General features: G+C 37.8%; 1 protein-coding gene across 2 annotated transcripts in view; it reads right to left on the reverse strand.

Annotated features, from left to right (window-relative positions):
* The window catches only part of INO80 (INO80 complex ATPase subunit), a 129,966-nt gene that overhangs the window by 95,515 nt on the left and 13,810 nt on the right, over positions 1-20,641 (reverse strand). For both annotated transcript variants that reach the window (XM_045771011.2, XM_045770995.2), the window contains exons 2-5: positions 3,791-3,976; positions 3,393-3,562; positions 3,233-3,300; positions 1,292-1,456 (exon numbers count right to left, since the gene is read on the reverse strand). In XM_045771011.2, the coding sequence (XP_045626967.2) occupies positions 1,292-1,456; positions 3,233-3,300; positions 3,393-3,562; positions 3,791-3,933 (546 nt within the window). In that variant the 5' untranslated portion in view covers positions 3,934-3,976. The remainder of the gene's footprint in view (positions 1-1,291; positions 1,457-3,232; positions 3,301-3,392; positions 3,563-3,790; positions 3,977-20,641) is intronic.

Consider the following 20,641-nt stretch of genomic DNA (forward strand, 5'->3'; position numbering starts at 1 on the left):
ACTTCACCATTTATATACACGTCTGTCTGTCTATCTATCTATCTACCTATTTTTTTTCCCCTAGAGAGAGAGACCCAAGTGGGGAGGTGAGGGGCGGGGTGGACAGAGGGAGAGGGTGAGGCAGAATCTTAAGCAGGCTCCATGCCCAGTGCAGAGCCTGACCCAGGGTTCGATCTCACAACCCTGAGATCATGACCTGAGCCAAAATCAAGAGTCGGATGCTTAACTGACTGAGCCAGCCAGGCGCCCCAAATCTTTAGCATTATTATTCAAAGCTTTCTGAACTAACTTTGAATGTTAATCAGTTGTTAAAAAGAATTTCGGTCTTCAAATATGCTATTGCTCATCATGTTCAAAGCACCACACTTCTGACAAAAATCAGGCGCCTTTGGTAACAATATTCAAATAGTTGTCACTAAAAACTATCATCAATCTAATGTTAGTACGTAAAGAAAAGGAGTTTTTTCAAGATAGGGACACTTCCAAAGAGCAAGTGCAATAAAAAAGGAACCCCCAGAATTTACAACGGTGCAGCCACTTTGGAAAACGGCCTGGCAGTGCCTCAGAAAGGATAAGCACACAGTTACCATATGACCCACTGATTCCTCTTATAGGTATACACAAAAAAGAAATGAAAACAAATGTCCACACTGAAACCTGTACACAAATCTTCACGGCAGCATTATTCGTAACAGTCAAAAGTAGAAACAACTCACTACTCATAGCTACCATTTGTAAAAGCCAAAAAGTAGAAACAATCCAATTAATTCATTAAGTGATACATGGAGAGTAAAATGCAGTGTGTCTGCACAACAGCATATTATTTGGCAGTAAAAAGGAGTGAGGTACTGATACACACTACAACATGAATGAACCTTGAAAACATGCTAAGTGAGAAGATGGACATAAAGGACCACATGTTGTTCCATTTGCACGAAATGTCTAGAACAGGCACATTTATAGTGCTGAGTGGCTTCCTAGGACTGAGGGGAATGGAAAAAAATGAAAGACAACAGCTAAGGGGAGTAGGGCTTCGTTTTGGAGAAAACATTCTGGAATCATATAGTGATGATAGTTACATATCTCTATGAATATACTAAAAACCACTGAACTGTACACTTTAGAAGGCTATTTTTGGTATGTGAAATATATTTCAATAAAGCTTGTATTAGAATCACCACTACCACCATCTAAATATAAAGGTGAAATGACACGTCTTCAATGAATGTTAACTAAAGGCTAAATTAAATACCCAGTGCAAAGGTCTGAGATTCCCCTGAAACTCTCTTACCTCCTTGTCTTTGCTATACTTATTCTGGTGAAGTTTCTTATACTTGTGCAGTCGCAACATGTTATGAAGCTCTTCTCTGCTGAGGTGGAGCTCTTCCTCTTCTTCTTCTTCGTTGTCTTCACTCTGAGAATCTGCCTCACTGGACTCATCACTTAGCAGAATGCTCTGCAAATGGGAGGAAATGGGAATGGAATCTGTCACTATGGAGCCAGAACTTCTATGACCCAAGCACCTTTTCCCAACACAAGGACAAAAACAGCTGGAAGAGAGTCACTCCAGTTTCCCAATTCACGTGGAAAAGAAAAGGATACCAACTGAACCTAGCGGGCATGAATTCAAGAGCACTAACATATGGAAATGCTAGAAACAGCAACAAAGCTAGATTTCACTAAGTACTTAACAAATATATGTAGGATATTTTAACTGTCAAATACTTAAGGCAAAAAACTAAAACAAAAAACCAAAAAAAAACCCCCCAAAACCCCACAACCTTTAGGGTATAAAGGAATATAGAAAGCAAGCCAGCCGTGATAGCTAATAAAGGAGAAACAACCCAAAAAATCATTAATTGATTTTGTTATTATCCAAATAATGAAGTATTATTTAGCCATAAAAAGGAATGGAGTACTGATATGTGCCACATGAACGAAACTGAAAACTATGCTAAGTGAAAGAAGCCAGGCACAGAAAGCCGCATATTACAGGATTCCATTTATATGAAATGTCCAGGATAGGCAAATCCGTGCGAAAAGAAAACAGATTAGTGGCTGCCAGGAGCGATGGGAAGTGACTGCTAATAACCAGAGTTTCTTTTTAGAGTGATGAAAATGTTCTGGAATTAGTTGTGATGGCTGCACAGAACTTTACTACAATACGCACTTTAAAAGGGTAGATTTTATGGCACGTGAATTGTATCTCAATTTTTAAAAATGTGATGGCTAAACAAAGATTTCTGCATTGCCAACAGCTTAAAGCCTCACTGATATGAATCAAATTAGGCCTTTTATACACAAACCTTTTAAAGGACTTCATGATGATAATGAAAGAGTACCTTTAAATTACTTTGAGCTCTTCACAAGAAAAGAAAGCAATAGAGAAATAATTAGTTTTAACAGAAGAAATGCTAGCCTTAACTCAGTTGGGCCAATGACAGTACTCTTGTAAGACTGTAAACAAGAGTCTACCATATCCTTGCCTATAAACACTCACGGAAAATATAGAAACACTCTATATTGCCTATAAACACTGAACAGAAATTTATTAGGGTAAAATACAAATTCTTTAACATGGCGTACGTCATCTTCTACCATCCCCTCTTTCGTTGTGCTCCAGCTATACTAGCCTTCTTTCTCCTCCAAACATACTGAACTGCTTCCTTTCTCAAGAATTTTGCAGTTATGTTCCTTCCGATTGAAATGCTCTTATCTTAAACATTCACATAGTTCTGATCGTTCAGAAATCAGCTGAAATGTTACCTCTTTAAAGAAGCCATTTTTATTTTTTTGTTTATAGACTTACTCACTGCCTCCCCCCATTTGAATGTAAGCTCTACAGTACGGGAACCCTGTCTGTCTACAATAGTATCTGGAGGTAGGATATACTCAATCAACATCTCAACAACTCAAGAACTAATGAAAAGGACACTAATAATCCTGATTACAATGTGAGCCAGGGAGGGCAAGGATCTTACCTATTTTTTCACTCCTTTGCTCTGCACAGTGCTTTATACTCAAAAATGTTTGCTAAAATGAACTTCATTGAGGCCTCTAGATTTTCCTCTATAATCTCTTCAGAAAACAAAAAAAAAAAAATCACACCCACAGTAGAAGATTCGCGTCTAGAAAAATATCCGCTAATGTGTCAGAATGAGTCAATAACCTTCCCTTCTATTTGTAATTTTAGTAGGTTATTTGAATTATAAGCATTTGCCTTATCTCTTACCTTTAGCCACTTTCTGCTTTTCTTCAACTTAGAGAAGTTATATAAATTCCCTTTGTCAGATTTTGATTCTGTGTAAAGAAACATAAAGAACAACAAAAATGAAAGGAAGACTGCCCCAAGAGAACTGATAGCCCACAGACGGATCTCACACCACACTGACCTGACTGTAGAACTCCATTCAGCGAGTACGTGTTTAACATTCCAGAACTGCCTGCTCCAGAAGTTTCTCCAAGCAATGAATTTGGAGGTTCTTCCTTAACTTGTATTAAGGGATCCCCAGACTGGGGCAATAAAGGATTACTGTCATCCAGTCCATCTTCACTCTCATCACTATAAATTGAAGAATAAATCTACAATCACAGCTAATCCAGCAAAATTCTACACGGTTAGCAGACAGAAGAAATTGATCCTTTAAATAAAGTTGACTGTGTTCTATTGAAAGAAGGAAGAAAAAAATACCAACATACCAAAAATCAGAAAATACTTTAACCCTAAAACCAGAGATAATGGGAATCAGAAAGTGGTCAAACATTATATTGGGAATATGTAACTGCATACCTAGAAATATTCCTGTTGAAGATGGCTGATGTTTGTCGCAAGAAATGGTCCAACCGGAGGGCCCTCTCCAAGTACTGAAGATAGAGGGGCTTTGCCAGCTCAGTGCAGCCGCCATCGTCCCCGGCACCCAACTCCGAGGCCATAGAACAAATCTGTCTTCATGCACAAGGGTCTCCGACTTCTCGGCTGAAGAATGGAGATGAAGTGAAAGACAGAATACAATTTATTCTCCCTTTATTTTGCCTGCTTACTATCAATGTGAAGAGAAATCGGACCTTCTAGAACACAAGTCAAGAAGACAGCAGTCTATGGAAAGATCATAATAAAGTTCTCGTTAGGCACTTTTTTCTAATGCGAAGGCAGAAGTTAAAAGAATGAGGAGAACATCAAAATATAGAAATACTGTCATATGTCACAACAAAAATTCATATTATACTTTTTTGAAAGAGTACCTTAAAATTTACACCCACTTACCTTTTGTCCTACAATTAACAATTAGTCACAATCATCTAACTCTACACCACAAGCTCTCTTGCACACCTCATAGAGGAACACTTGTTCCCAGCATCACCTTCAAAACAGCTGCTTCTTCCTTTTTCATTTTGTATTTACCTTTGTACATTATGTATGAGATATTCCACTTACAAGGGAAGAGAGATATTGTCAGAGTATTTTACTTACTTGTAAACATTCTTTAAAGTGTAAAATAAAGAAATGATTTAGAAAACTGGACCAAAGAGAGTGTAAGAGTGAGAAACAGAGGTATACAGCCTGAGCATTTTCTTTGCTGCCTTGTGGTGTTAAAGGAAATCATAACACCTTTGAGCATCTTCTCTTTTTATTACAGTTTTTAAAAGTTTCCTATATAATCTTTGTTCTTAAGGACATGTTAAAAATTCTACTCTAGTTGATGTACAGAGTGAACAGAATCTCCCCAGCAGGCTTCCTTTTCTTTTTCAGAAACTGACAAGCTAATTCTTAAATTTATATGGAAATGCAAAGAAATAAAAATAGCCAAAATAATTTTGAAAAAGAAGAAGGTTCAGGGTGCCTGGGTGGCTCAGCTGCTTAAGTGTTTGCCTTCAGCTCAGGTCATAATCCCAGGGTCCTAGGATGGAGCCTCAGGTCAGGATCCCTGCTCATTGGGGAGCCTGCTTCTCCCTCTCGCTTTGACCCCCACTCATGCTCTCTCTCTCTCAAATAAATAAAATATTAAAAAAAAAAAACTGAAGAGGGTTGAATAACTTATATTTCCTGATTTTATTTATTTTTTGAAAAGCTTTTATTTATTTGAGTGAAAGAGAGAGAGGAAGAGAGAGAGAGAAAACACAAGCACGGGGAGAGGCAGAGGGAAAGGGAGAAGCGGACTCTAGGACTCCAGGATCATGACCTGAGCTGAAGGCAGACATTTAATCAACTGAGCCATCCAGGTACCCCCACTTCCTGATTTTAAAACATATTATAAAGCCACAGTAATCAGGTCAGTGTGATAGTGGCATAAGGATAACCACATAGACCAATAGAACAGACCTGAGAATCCAGAAATAAACCCTTACAGGGGTGCCTGGCTGGCTCAGTTGGTAGAGCATGTGACTCTTGATCTCAGGGTCTTGAGGTCAGGTCCCACACTGGGCATAGAGCTGACTTTAAAAAAAAGAAAAAAAAATATTTGGGGTAAAAAAAACAAAAAACCAAACCGGGGTACCTGGGTGGCTCAGCTGGATGAACGTCTGACACCTGATTTCTCCTCAGGTCATATCAAGTCATCAGATCAAGCCCCATGTCAGACTCTGTGTTCAGCGCAGTCTGATTGAGATTCGCTCCCTCCCTCTCCCCTCTGCCTCTGCCCCCCACCTCACCCTGATTCGTGCTTGCACGCTCTCACTCTAAAATAAATAAATAAATCTTTATGGGACGCCTGGGTGGCTCAGTTAAGCGTTGCCTTCGGCTCAGGTCATGATCCCAGGACCCTAGGACTGAGTCCCGCATGGGGCTCTCTGCTCAGCAGGGAGTCACAGTCTGCTTCTCCCTCTGCCTAACACTCCCCTTGCTTGTGCTCTCTTGCTTGCTCGCTGGGTCAGATAAATAAATAAAATCTTTATAAATAAATCAATAAATAAATCTTTAAAAACAAACAAACAACCCTTACACTTATAGTCAATTTTCAATGAAGGTGCCAAGGCAATTCAATGGGAGGAAAGACCGTCTTTTCAACAAACTGTGTTGGACAACTGGATATTCACATACAAAAAGATTAATTTAAACCTTTAAAAAAAACCTTACATCACATTATACATAAAAATTAACTCAAAATGGATCAGGCACTTAAGTGTAAAACCCCAAACTGTAAAACTTCTACAGGAAAACATGGGGGAAAATCTTCATGATCTTTGTTAAGCAAAAAGTCTTCAGATATGACATCAAAAGCACAATCCATTGAAAAAAAAAAAAAACCACAACTGACAAATTAGGCCATGAAAATTTTAAACTTTTGTATTTAAGCAGTATTATTAAAAAGAGGAAAACAAGCCACAGGCTAGAAGAAAATATCTGCAAGTTGTCTATCTGATAAAGGACTTGTATACGATATCTAATTATAAAATAAAAAAGTCATGGAGATGAAAAGTATAACATAGAGAATATAGTCAATAATATAACAACAGTAACAGAAGGGGACTATGCTGAGTGGTGAGCACTGAGTAATGTATAGAACTGTCAAATCACTATGTTGTACACCTAAAACTAATATAACATTGTATATCAACTATACTTCAATTAATATTTAAAAAAATAATAGGGGTGACTGGGTAGCTCAGTCGGTTAAGCATCTGCCTTCAGTTCAAGTCATGATCTCAGGGTCTTGGGATCAAGCCCCGCATGGGGCTCCCTGCTCAACAGCGAGTCTGCTTCTCCCTCTCTGTCTGTGCCTCCTCCCCACCCCCACTCATGCTCTCTCTCAAATAAATAAATAAAATCTTTTAAAAAATAATAAAAACGGGATACCCAACTTTTCTATCTATCCTCTAAAAAACACCTGCCTTCTCTACTTCAATCTTTTAAGGATAAAATGAAGTATATGTGAAAGGGCTTTATAAGAAATGCCAAAGTATTTTCAGTGTATGCTCACATATTCAGAGTTGGGAGGGGTCACCGAGATTATCCAGTCCAACTGGGTCATATTACAGATGAAGAAACTAAAAACCAGAAAGATTAAATAATGTGAGCTCTTTTGCAGAGCCAGGTTCCTAGTTCCTAAACCAGTACTTCTTCAATCTCGGCTAACTGTCTCCCTAGACAGGATCTACCTCTTAAGCTGCTCGAGTGTATGCTTTGATCTTGTGAAGAACACAATCCCAAGAGCCAAATATTTTTAAAGCACCAATTCTACAGAATAAAGATCACTTAGTATTTGCATTATTTGAAATACCTGTTTAGAAACCATTCTTGCTCATTGAGGTGCAGGGTTTTATAAAAGAACAAATAGGATCTATGTTAAGCTAAACAGATTAGCCCTTAGTTCAAGGTCAATAAATGGCCAATATAAGCTGTCAATAATCATTGTTTTTTAACTGATGTGATTACAAAGACACTAAAGCAGAATAACATGTTAATAGTGGAATACTCCTGCCTGAAGTTCAATTCAATATTGATGTAAAAATTTAGTCTTGGAATTATTGAAGAGGATGTCGGCATTAATTTTTAGATTAAATAGGCAACACATTAATTTGTTTATAGTGTTATATGTTAGAAGAAAACCTTTTTGGGGGCACCTGGGTGGCTCAGTTGGTTAAGTAGCTGACTCTTGATTTCAGCTCGGATCGTATCAGGTCTTGGGATAGAGCCACACGTCAGGCTCCCAGCTTAGCGGGAGTCTGCTTGAGGATTTTCTCTCTCCCTCTCCCTCTGGCCCTCCCCCTGCTCGCAATCTTTCTCTCTCTCTCTCTCTGAAATAAATAAATTAGGTGGAAAAAACCCTTTTGGACATTGGGTTGAATCTACGCTATGTCTACTCAAACAGAATCTCACTGGGAGAATTTAAGAAATAGAAGAACGGTGGCAAGGCTCATAAAGCTAAGATTTTTTTAACTGCTCAGATGGCAAAAATCTTCACTATATAACCTATTTCATCTAAACTTTGTATTCAAGTGAATTATATAAGGAAGTATTACTAGGTTTCAATCGGGGAGGGGAACACAGACTTGTATCCATAATACATAAAGAACTCTATGACTCAGTAAGACGACAACTAAAACATGGGCAAAAGACCTTTTACGGACATTTTACCAAAGAAATACGAATGGCTAACAGGTATATGAAGATGCTCAACATCAAAAAATGCAAATTAAAATTACAGTGAGATACCACTTTACACTCACCAGAATGGCTATAATAAAAAAGAAAAATTATAACAATTTCTGAAACCCTCACACACTGCTGGTTAAAATGTAAACTACTATAGTCACTATAGAAAACAGTTTGGCACTTTCTTAAAATTCTAAATATAAAGTTACCATATGACCTAGCACTTCCACTCCTGGTTATTTACTCAAGAGAAATAAAAACATATGTCCACCCAAAGCCTTTAATGTGAACACAGCAGCACTACTCACAAGCAAACAATCCAGGGGCACCTGGGTGGCCTAGCTGTTAAGTGTCTGCCTTTGGCTCAGGTCACGATCCTGGGGTCCTGGGGTCGAGCCCCACATCAGGCTCCCTGCTCAGCAGGAGGCCTGTGTCTCCCTCTCCCACTCCCTACTTGTGTTCCCTCTCTGTCTCTCTGTGTCAAATAAATAAAGAAAATCTTAAAAAAAAAGAAAAGAAAAGAAAGCAAAACAATCCAAACATTTATCAACTGGTGAATGGATAAACAAAATGTACACCCACACAACAGAATATTATTAGTAATAAAAAGTAATAAACATGTTAATACATGCAACGACATGAATGGATCTCAAAAACGTTATGCTAAGTTAAAAAAAAAAAAATGCCAGGCACAAAAGACCACATATTGTATGATTCCATTTATATGAAATATCCAGAAAAGGAAATCTATAGTCAGGAAGTGGATTAGTGGTTGGCTAGGTGTACAAAGGCGGACTGACTGTAAATAGATACGAGACCTCTTTTTTAGGGAAGTTGGAAATGTTCTAAATGCACACTGGATTGATGGTTGTACAATTCTGTAAGTTTGATAAAAATCACTCAATCGTACATATAAATGAGATAAATTTCATGAATTTAAAATAGTTTTTAGTAACACAGTCAAAGAGAAAAGAATGTTGAATATTTTTAAAGACTTCAATAGGTTCTACTTTTCAGTGTGAGAGCTAACATGTACCCATTCCAAAAGATTTCAAAGAAACAGTTTTAAAAACACAGCAAAATTCTCTAAGAGAATGCATATAATTCATCTAGATATACATACATAAAAATCAAAGCATATAAAATTGCTACTTGGCTCCCTCCTAAATGTTTCATTAAAAAATAATTGATCTCGGGGCGCCTGGGTGGCGCAGTCGTTAAGTGTCTGCCTTCAACTCAGGGCGTGATCCCAACGTTCTGGGATCGAGCCCCGCATCAGGCTCCTCCACTAGGAGCCTGCTTCTTCCTCTCCCACTCCCCCTGCTTATGTTCTCTCTCTAGCTGGCTGGCTGTCTCTGTCAAATAAATAAATAAAATCTTTTAAAAAAAAATAATAATTGATCTCATGTACTTATTTTGGCTGATAATGAAAATGATTAAGAAAGTATGAAGGTATGACTACAAAGTAATACTGGGTGATTCAAAAAGAACTCTTTTCAAAAAATAATTCCTCAGTAACTAAGCTGTATATGAACATGAAGTCAAAACCAATCTGTCCAGGAAAGATCGCAGTTACTTCTACAGTCTCATGATACTCAATATGTGTCTCCATGTGACTCCCAGTACCCATCAATACCAATTCTGGGAGAGTCTCCCAGAATTACTTTGTAGCATATCACCACTAATGGCTGAAATGGCAAGCATAATGCACTCCCTTATTTCCACAAGGCTAAAGAGAGGAGGTACTTCAAGCATGAAGTTTCTGACATATTTCCACAAATAGTCTTAAGATTATACCTGGAGAGTAAAGGAATATTTTTAAGTGTTCAATTAGATTCCTTTTATTGTGGTAAAATATATTTTAACGTAAAATTTACCATTTTAATCATTTTAAGTGTACAGTTTAGTAGCATTAAGTACATTCACATAGTCGTGCCAATCAGCCATCACCACCATCCTCAATTATATTTTTAATCATCTTTTAAAACTAGTGGCCTCTCTATTCAACCCAGTTGCCTTGGACAGTCTGCTAAAAGCTGCTTCTCTGGGGCACCTGGCTGGCTCAGTGAGCAGAGCACGAGACTCTTGATCTCAGGGTTGTAAGTTCAAGCCCCACGTTGGATGTAGAGACTACTTAAAAAAAAAAAAAAAAAGCTGTTTCTCTAATAGCCTATACTTTCACCTCCTAAACTTGTCTTTCTCTCATTCTTCACAAGGAAACAACAGGGCCATGCTAACCTGACCCACGAGCTGTTATCCAACTTCAACAGAGCAAATGACATTTCTCAAAAACCCTTTTACCCACCTCTTATCAATTGTTTCTCATTCCCTACAAAGATTATTTCAAACATTTTCCCCTCTTCCTCAAAATTCTGAACTCATTCCCCCTCATCTTGGAAGGGCTTGAGGAGAAGCAAATCTCTCCATTCTTTTCTATTCTACTATAATTCCCTCTTTTCTTCTCTTATTCTTTGTGGTATTTGAGCCACAAATACAAGTAGACTTTATCAGTCTACATTATAACTCTCCCGTCAAGGTATTCTACGTCTGGTGTAAAAATAGGACTACTTCATTACGTCATCCACTGTCGGTCAGACCCATGCAGTCACAATTTAAAATACATGAGTTATTACAAATTATTTTATTTTTCCCCCAATATATTACAATTGGGGCATCATACTGCTTTTTAATTTTATATATACATATAAGTTGATACATACTTATGTACAAAATATTACCTATAGATTTTATTTTAAGGATAGAAAAGAAAATACTATATTTTTTTAAAAAAAGAGAGTTGGGGGCACCTGGTAGTTCAAATGGTTAAGCATCTGCCTTCCGCTCGGGTCGTGATCTTCAGGTCCTGGGATGGAGCCCCACATTGGGCTTCCTGCTCAGGGGAGAGTCTGCTTCCCCCTTTCCCTCTGATCCTCCTCTGCTCAAGCTCTCTCTCTCTCAAAATGAATAAACAAAATCTTTAAAAAATAAAATAAAATAAATAATAAAAAAGGGAGAGTTGGGTCTGAAATGGCTGAGAACCGCTCTGTCTGATAAAGCACTGTTTATCAAAACGTATGAACAGAAGTCAAAATTGTTGACTGACACTTGCTTCTGGATACTCTCTATGTCTTTGACAACTTCTTCAACTACTTCTTTACCTCCTTAATGGAAATTTCTTTATTCTAAATGTGGAGTCCACCCAAGTTCTGTCATCCATTCTTACCCCTTAGTAAACCTCATCCGCTACTAACTTGGATTAATACTGCTGTATGGCTGGGGCGCCTGGGCGGCTCAGTTGTTAAGCGCCTGCCTTCGTCTCAGGTCACGATCCCAGGGTCCTGGGATTGAGCCCCGCACTGGGCTCCCTGTTCCGCTGGGAGCCTGCTTCTCCCTCTCCCACTCCCCCCCTTGTGTTCCCTCTCTCGCTGGCTGTCTCTCTCTATCAAATAAATAAATAAAATCTTAAAAAAAAAAAAAAGTACTGCTGTATGGCTGACTTTCTGGCCTCCATTTTAAAAGTACACAATCTACATTTCTTGATGCTTGCATATTCCACCCTTGATAGACAACTGACCCCTTCAAACTCAAAACTTTTCATCTGCCCCTACAGCAGCTAGTCCATCTGTCTTTCCTATTTACACAACAGTTAGTCAGACTCAAAATCTATGCATCAGTTTTTACATTCCTCTCTACCTCTCTCTTTACACCCAAACGGTCTCGATGTCTAGTCAATACTTCTTTAGGGATGATGTCTAGAATCTGTCCTTCTCTTATTATTGTTTTCATTTAGGTTCTTATCATATCACCCCTAAACTACTGCATCCTAATTTGGCTCCCCACCTCTATGTTCTTCTCACTTTAATCTCAGTATTACCAAAACATCACTCTGATTACATTGTTATCCCTCAACTGCTTTCCAACTTGCTTCCAAAATTCAATAAAGTCTAAATTCCTCTGCCTGAAATTCAAAGACCTTTATCATCTGGCTCCAAGCTACCTTTCCAATTTAATCTTTTACTATCCCCCCACACTCCAGATAAATTAAGAACATCCTGAAGATGTCTCTTAACTACCCGTCAGACCCATCCTAATCTTCAAGTGAAGAGCTCTTTAAAATTCATCTGATCACAGGGTCATACTAACAATTTCAAAGAATGGAAGGAGTATTAATATATGTTGTTAGAGCAATTCACCATTGATTGGCCTGGTCCATACCCTGAACTCTGGCTCTTTAATCGTGGTTATCCTCAACTGGACTTTGATCATACTTCAGCAGCCCTGATTCAGTTTGATATCCATGGTTAAGTGTCTGCTTCTGAATCACACCCACATACATACACCCTACCTGTGTCCATGTGTGATCCTGGACTGATTGCTTTGCACTCTCTAATTACTGCTATGTCTCTATGGAAGCTGTCTTGCCCTTGTCCTGTGAATGATGTTTCTGTAAGAAGTCTTACCAAGTTAAACCAAAATCCTTCAAAGACAAAATGAAACACCCCATTCCAGGAAATACTTTTGGATTATTCCTAGCTTAGCTAAGGCTATTCTCTCTCTTCTTTGAAGTTCTAAATGGTTATTTATAGTAAGCCTGGCACTTATATGATCTTACAGTCTATTTACTATATACATGCATGCCTTATCTCTTACTAAACTATACACTATTTGAGCAGCGTCCCTATCTCATGAATCTATATGGTTCTGATATTTACAAATAACCATATTAATCTGCTTTTTTATGCATAGTGTCAAAGGTCACGGCTACAAAACTCTAGTTCTAATGTTAGATCCTATATAAAGACAATCTATAGTCCATGACCATGGGGCTCTAGTTCTATTCTGGACACACGATTTGGGGACGAAAGTTTAAATGAAACAAATGAAAAGATACAAAATCAGGTAACAAAGTTAAGCAGAATGGGTGCGATCATCCATTATCCATACTTGCTGAACAGGAGAATGCATGTACTAAAAATCTTCTGGGCAATCCTACATAAAAACTGTGTATCAGACAAGCTTTAGATAAATACTGGGAGGTGAGAGGAGATCAAAGTGTTACTTCTAGACAAGAATCTGAAGGATACCTGCACCAACTGCCAATTCTTACACAAGGACAGGATTTTCATCTTCTTCCAAATGAAAAGCCTAACAAAAATTACTTGGAGAGAAAGCCACCCTATCTCTGGACGGAGATAAACTAGGAAGCACTGTTCAAATGGTAGCCTAATGTAACAGTTTTTAGTTTGGTTTAAAAAAAAAATTTTTTTTTAAGATTTTATTTTATTTGAGAGAGAGACAGCCAGGGAGAGAGGGAACACAAGCAGGGGGAGTGGGAGAGGAAGAAGCAGGCTCTTAGTGGAGGAGCCCGATGTGGGGCTCGAACCCAGAACTCCGGGATCACACCCTGAGCCCAAGGCAGACGCTTAACGACTGAGCCACCCAGGCGCCCCATGTTTTTTATTTTTAAATAGAGTGGGGGTGACTTTTAATCTTTTTTTTTTTTCCTAACAGCAATGGTAAGGACGTGACAAATAATGACCCCCTCATAAAGTACTACAATTACAATGATGGCCATTAACAAGTACTTGTCTGAACAACTACACATTTAACCTTTCCACACTTAACTCTACTTTCACTTCTGATTTCTCTTTATATACACTGCCCAAAATTGGTTTCATACCAATCATTTATAGAAGCATTTCTCCAACTTTGCTTCTCTGAATACTAGCTCAAGATATTAACAAATGGGGGACACCTCGGTGGCTCAGGTCATGATCCCAGGGTCCTGGGATGGAGCCCCTGCTCAGCGGGGAGCCTGCTTCTCCCTCTGCTTGTGCTCACTCACTCTCTGTCAAATAAATAAAAATAAAATCTTAAAAAAAAAGATATTAACAAATGTCCATTAATATGAAAAAATACAAAAGTCCATTAATGTTAGGCCTAAAATTTTTTCCTCTTCAATATGCTAACGTACTCAGAGTCTCTCTCCAAAAGGAATTCCAAACTTATTTGACCATTTTCGTCAAAATACCTATCAAAATAACTCAGAGAAGACCAGATGGGGCATCAATGATTCAGTCAAATATCTAAAAAGAGTTCAATTATATATGCCTTTAAGAAGTAATTCTTTTTTTTTTTTTAAGAAATAAGAAATAATTCTTAAACTTACCAAGACTAATACAGAAAAGGCCAAAAGAAGGTATAGCTCTTAACAAAAAAAAAAAAAAAAGCGTAAAAAAAAGTACATTTTTTTTTAAAGGTTTTATTTATTTATTTGAGAGAGAGAGAGAGAGAGGGAGAGTGGGGGGGGGCTGGGGAGAGGGAGAAGGAGGCTCCCCGCTGAGCAGGGAGCCCAATGCAGGACTCCATCCCAGGACCCTGAGATCATGACCTGAGCCGAAGGCAGATGCTTAACAGACTGAGCCCCTGGGGCATCCCCAAACTACATAGCTCGAAAGCATTTGCAGGACTAAGATAGCCTGTAGGAGCTATGGGCTCTAGCTTATACAAAAGGCCAAACCATTAAGGGAACAAAATAACTGAATTTCTCACCTCTGCTCCCCTGTAACTCAGACACTCTGTAGCCCAAACCCGTTATGACTGAATGTGATCTACCGAATCAGATCAACAGGTTACACGGATAATTTGCAGGACTATAGCACAAATAGCAGGATCAGGCCAAATAAATGAACTTCATAATATTTTAACAGATAGAATAAGACCAAAAAGAAGTGGGATGTAATTTTAACATAAACATTAGAGTAACATTTTCATTCACTCAGCCATTCAATTGCTGAACTCTAAGCACAGTGTAGACAGAAGGTATTTCCTTCAGAGAATTCAGTTTCATAGAGGAGGTTAAGACTCAAACATAAATAACAATAAAAACCACACTTGGGAAGTCACTTAAAAGATGTACAGATAAAGTGCCATGGAGTTCAGGAAAAAATGAATATTTATGAGTGTTAGACCATGTTAAATGTCATATAAGGAATCGGTCAATCCTACTGTCTACATTAGGTTATATATATCTACATCTTTGATGAGGAAACAGCAGGTTAGGATATGGAAGATCCTTCTATGTATTTATGACCAAAAGAAGAGAAAACAAGTAGTCTGATGATCATATAAAATTTAATGTTTCCAACTTCCCACCAAAAAAAAAAAAAAAAAGAAAGAAAAGAAAAAAAAGAAAAAGAAAGGAAAAGAAAAAAAAAAAGCCCAGACCAAATGGCTCCACTGGTGAATTTTATCAAACATTTAAAGTAGAATTAATACCAATGCTTCACAAACTTTTCCTGATCACAGAAGAAAGAACAATTGCCACATCATTCTATGTGATGGGCATTATCCTGATTCTGAAGCCACAAAAAGACATCACAAGAAAACTACAGGCTAAAATCCCTTATAGAAACAAAAATCCTCAATAAAATATTAACAATTAAATCTAGCAACAGATAAAAAGAACTATACACCATTAACACGCAGAATTTATCCTAGGAATGGAAGGTTTGTAGAACATCTGCAAATCAATGTACTACACCCGCATGAACAGAACAAAGGATGAAAACCACCGGAGCATCTCAATTAACACAGAAAAATGACTTGACAGGATCCAGCACCATTTCAAAATAAAAGCCCTCAACAAACTAGAAGGGAACTCCCATAATCCGATAAAGGGCACTTACAAAACACTCACAAAATCATTCTAATGGTGAAAGAATGCTATCCCCCTTAAAATCAGGAATAAGACAAGGTTGTCTACTTTCATAACTCATATTCAAAACTGTACTTAGGGGCGCCTGGGTGGCACAGCGGTTGAGCGTCTGCCTTCGGCTCAGGGCGTGATCCTGGCGTTATGGGATCGAGCCCCACATCAGGCTCCACCGCTGGGAGCCTGCTTCTTCCTCTCCCACTCCCCCTGCTTGTGTTCCCTCTCTCACTGGCTGTCTCTCTCTGTCAAATAAATAAATAAAATCTTTAAAAAAAAAACAAAAAAACTGTACTTAAAGTTCTAGCCAGAGCAATTAGGAAAGCAAAATAAAACAAATTAAAATAAACATCACCCAGACTGGAAAGAGGTAAAACTATTATTTATAGATACTTATAGGTAGATAGATAATCCGAAAGAATGCACTAAAAAATGATTATAACTAACAAACAAGCTCAGTAATCCTGTAGGCTATAAGACCAATATACAAAAATCAGTACTATTTCTATATACTAGCAATGAATAATCTGAAAATAAGATGAAGAAAATAATTCCATTTACAATAGCATCAAAAAGAACAAAACACAGAAAGAAGAAATACAAGAACAAAAGAAGAAAAGAAAAGAAAAAAGGAAAGAGAAAAGAAAGACTGACTTTGGAACAAATTTAATGAAAGTACTACAAGACATATTTATACTGAAAACAGGACATTACTGAAAATGATTAAATGAGAAAACATTCTATGGTTCTTGGATCAAATGATTAATATTAGGAAGACAGTAATGGTATATAAATTAAATGTAACACCTAACAAAATTCAAGCTGGCTTTTTTGCAGAAATAGACACGATGGTCCTAAAATTCATATGGAAGGGCAAGCTGGAGGACTCAAACTCCCAATTTCAAAGCTTACTACATAGCTGCATTAGTTTAGACATGTGCTAGGACATAAGGCTAGACATATAGATCAATGGAACAGAACTGAGACATAAACCCTTAACTTGAGAGTCAACTGATTACCAACACGCCTGTCAAGATAATTCAACTGCAAAAGAAGAGCCTTTTCAACAAATGGTACTGTGACAACTAGACAGCCACATGCAAAAAAATGAAGTTGGATCTCTTCTTTATACACAAAAATGAACACTAAAGAGATCACAGAGGTAAATTTAAGAGCTAAAACTATAAAACTCTTAGAAGAAAACAGAGAGGTAAATCTTCATGGCCTTGAATGAGGTAATGGTTTCTTAGATATTATACCAATAGCAAAAACAACAAAAGGTAAAATAGATATATTAGACTTCATCAAAATTAACTTTAGTGCTATAAACCAAGCTACAAGAAACTGAAAACCAACACTTGGGAAGACAGATTTCCAAATCATATTGTCTGATAAGGGTTTGATATCCTAAAAGTATTTTTTAAAAACTCTTTAAAACTCAATAATAAAATGGCAAGTAACCAATTTTTTTTTAAAGATTTTATTTATTTATTCGACAGAGATAGAAACAGCCAGCGAGAGAGGGAACACAGCAGGGGGAGTGGGAGAGGAAGAAGCAGGCTCCTGGCGGAGGAGCCTGATGTGGGTCTCGATCCCAGAACGCTGGGATCACGCCCTGAGCCGAAGGCAGGCGCTTAACTGCTGTGCCACCCGGGCACCCCAAGTAACCAAATTTTTAAATGGCCAAAGAACTGAATAAACATTTCTCCAAAGGAAATATACCAATGGCTAATAAGCACATGAAAAGAAGTTTTAACATCATTAGCCACAGGGAAATGTAAATCAAAACCACAATGAGATAATACTGAGCACCTACTAGTATAGATTTTAAGAAAGATAAGAAGAGCTGACAAGGATGTGGAGAAATTGGAACCCTCCTATACTGCTGGTGGAAATGTAAAATGGTGTGGCCATTTTGGAAAAGTTTGGCAGTTCCTCAAAAGGTTAAACATAAAGTTACCATATGTAACTTCTAGGTGTACCCAAGACAAATGGAAACTAAGTCCACAAAAAAACTCAGACATGAATCTTCACAGCAACATTCACAACAGCCAAAAGATGGAAACAACCTAAATGTCCACCAAGTGATGAATGGATAAAATGTGATATATCCACATAATTGAATATTGCTTGGTAACTGAAAGGGAACTAAATACTAACTGATGCTACAACATGGATGAACCCCGAAAACATTATGCTAGGTAAATAAGCTACTCAACCAAGGCCTCATATCGTAATATACCATTTACAAGAAATAACCATAAAAAAGAAAACGCCACAGTACATCAGTGGTTGCATGGGGAAGGGGGAGGTGCAGACTGTGGTACTGCGCAGTGGCAGGATGGGAAGTGACTACTAATGGGTAGGGGTTCCTTTTTGGGCTAATGGAAATGTTTTAAACTTAAGACTGTGGTGGTGGTTGTAACTGTGGATATACTAAAGATAATGAACATACTAAAACCATATATACTTTATTTTTTATTTATATTTTATTTATTTATTTGACAGAGAGAGAGCACAAACAGGGGGAGTAGCAGTCAGTGGGAAAGGGAGAAGCAGGCTCCCCTGCTGAGCAGGGAGCCCATGCAGGGCTGGATCCTAGGACCCTGAGATCATGATATGAGCCAAAGAAAGACGCTTAACCAACTGACCCACCTAGGCGCTCCAACCATATATACTTTAAGTAGGTGAATTCTACAGACTGAGAATTATATCTCAATAAACATGTTTAAATTGTATTATTTCTGCACAAGACAAAACAACAGAGATAAAAAGTAAATGATAAATTGTGAAAAATGTTTACAAGTTTACCAATTTAAGTGTCATACAGACGGTTCTCAAAAAATTTGAGCAATACTATAAGACCTCTAAGAACACAGAACCTGCCCAATAATTTTCTGTTTAAAGAGATTGTTACCAGTATATGTTAATTCATTGTATTTAAATAAAAAAGTGAAGATTATGCTAATTAACTGAATTTAAATGTTTAAAAAAGGAAAAAACAGAGATTGTTACTATTATCCCATTTACAGATGAGGAACCACGTTACTTACACATTTTAAGTAACTTGCTCAAGGCTGTACAATTTAACATGGAATGTGGATTTGAATCCAGATAATCTGACCCCCAAGCCCTCATCATTTTTTTTAAAGGTTTTATTTATTCATTTTGAGAGACAGTGAAAGAGATCACAAAGGGAGAGGAAGAAGACGACTTGCCACTGAGTGGAGAGCTCCACGCGGGGCTCGATCCTAAGACCCCAAGGTCATGACCTGAACTGAAGGTAGACGCCTAACTGACTGAGCCAACCAGGCACCCCCTCTTTTTTTTTTAAAGACTTTATTTATTTTTTGAGAGGGAGAGAGATCACGGAGAGAGAGAAGCAGACTTGCCGCTGAGCAGAGGGAGATCTTGCCCCAAACCCTCATCTTTAACCGTTAACACCGTAAGATTAGAAAATGTCTGAAAAGTTACATCTCAAACAACTTAAGGTGTTTCTTTCTGGGAACTGGACCAAGAGGGAACTCCGTTTTCTATTTTTTAATTTCAATATTTTTCAAAATTCTTACCATGTACTGCATGTAATTTTTTCAAATGAAAAATTATGAAGATTTTTAAATTGAGGTATAGCTTATATATTGAAACAAATATTAAATACATAGTTTGATGAGTTTTGACCTATGCACACACATATCTAATTTTCATCCCGATTAGGTATATAAGAATAGCTCATTACCCCAGAAAGTTCTCTCAGGCTTGTGCTTCTTCCCAGTCAATTGCTCCTACCCTAGAGGCAACCAGTATTCTGATATCTATGACCACAGATTAACTAATTTCTAGTATGCTCTAGAAATTTAGAAAAAGGGAATCATATTGCACATACACTTTTGTGTCTGGATTTTTTTTTTAAGCATGTTTTTGAGATTTATCCATGTTACTGCATACATCAGGAATTCACTACTTTTTGTTGCTGAAACAGATTCCATCATAAGAATGACTATAACCAGAGTTTATTCACCTGTTGATGGATACTTGGATTTTCATTTCACATTGGGTAAATTCCTGGGAATGGAACTGCTAGGCCACAGTTAGATGCATATGTTTAACTTTATAACAAACCACCAAAAACTTTCCAAAAAAGGTTCTGCTGTTTTACATCCCCCACCAACAATGAACAGCAATTCTGGTTGCTTCTCATCTTTGCCAACACCTGGTGTTATAATAGTATCTCACTGTGATTTTATTTTTTTTTAAAGATTTTATTTATTTATTTGCCAGAGAGAGAGAGCAAGAGTACAAGCAGGGGGAATGGCAGGCAGACGGAGAAGCAGGCTCCCCACTGAGCAAGGAGCCCCATGTGGGACTCAATCCCAGGACTCTGGGATCATGACAGGAGCCAAAGGCAGACGCTCAACCGACGGGGCCACCCAGGCGTCCCTTGATGTGATTTTAATTTGTACATCCCTGGTGACTGATGAGCACCTTTTCACATACTTATTGGCTGTTTATGTAACTTCCTTTATGAACTATCTGTTAAAGTTTTTTGACCACATTTGAAAATGCTGAGTTACAGAAGTCCTTTATATATTATACAAATAATTCCTTTGTCAGACATATGTGTTAGCATTACCACATGTTCACGGACTGGAATATTCATTATTATTAAGATGTTGTCTCCTATATATCCTCTCATCTATAGATTTCCAATCCAATGCCAAAAGGTTTTCTGGTTTTTTTGGGTTATGTTGTTTCCGGGTCTTTTTAAGCTTTTATTTATTTATTTGACAGAGAGAGACTGAGCACAAGAGGGGGAGCCGCGGGGAGAGGGAAAGGGAGAA

The sequence above is a fragment of the Ursus americanus genome, chromosome 36 (assembly GCF_024610735.1).
Source record: "Ursus americanus isolate L20-20 chromosome 36, mUrsAme1.1.p, whole genome shotgun sequence".
NCBI lineage: Eukaryota > Metazoa > Chordata > Mammalia > Carnivora > Ursidae > Ursus > Ursus americanus.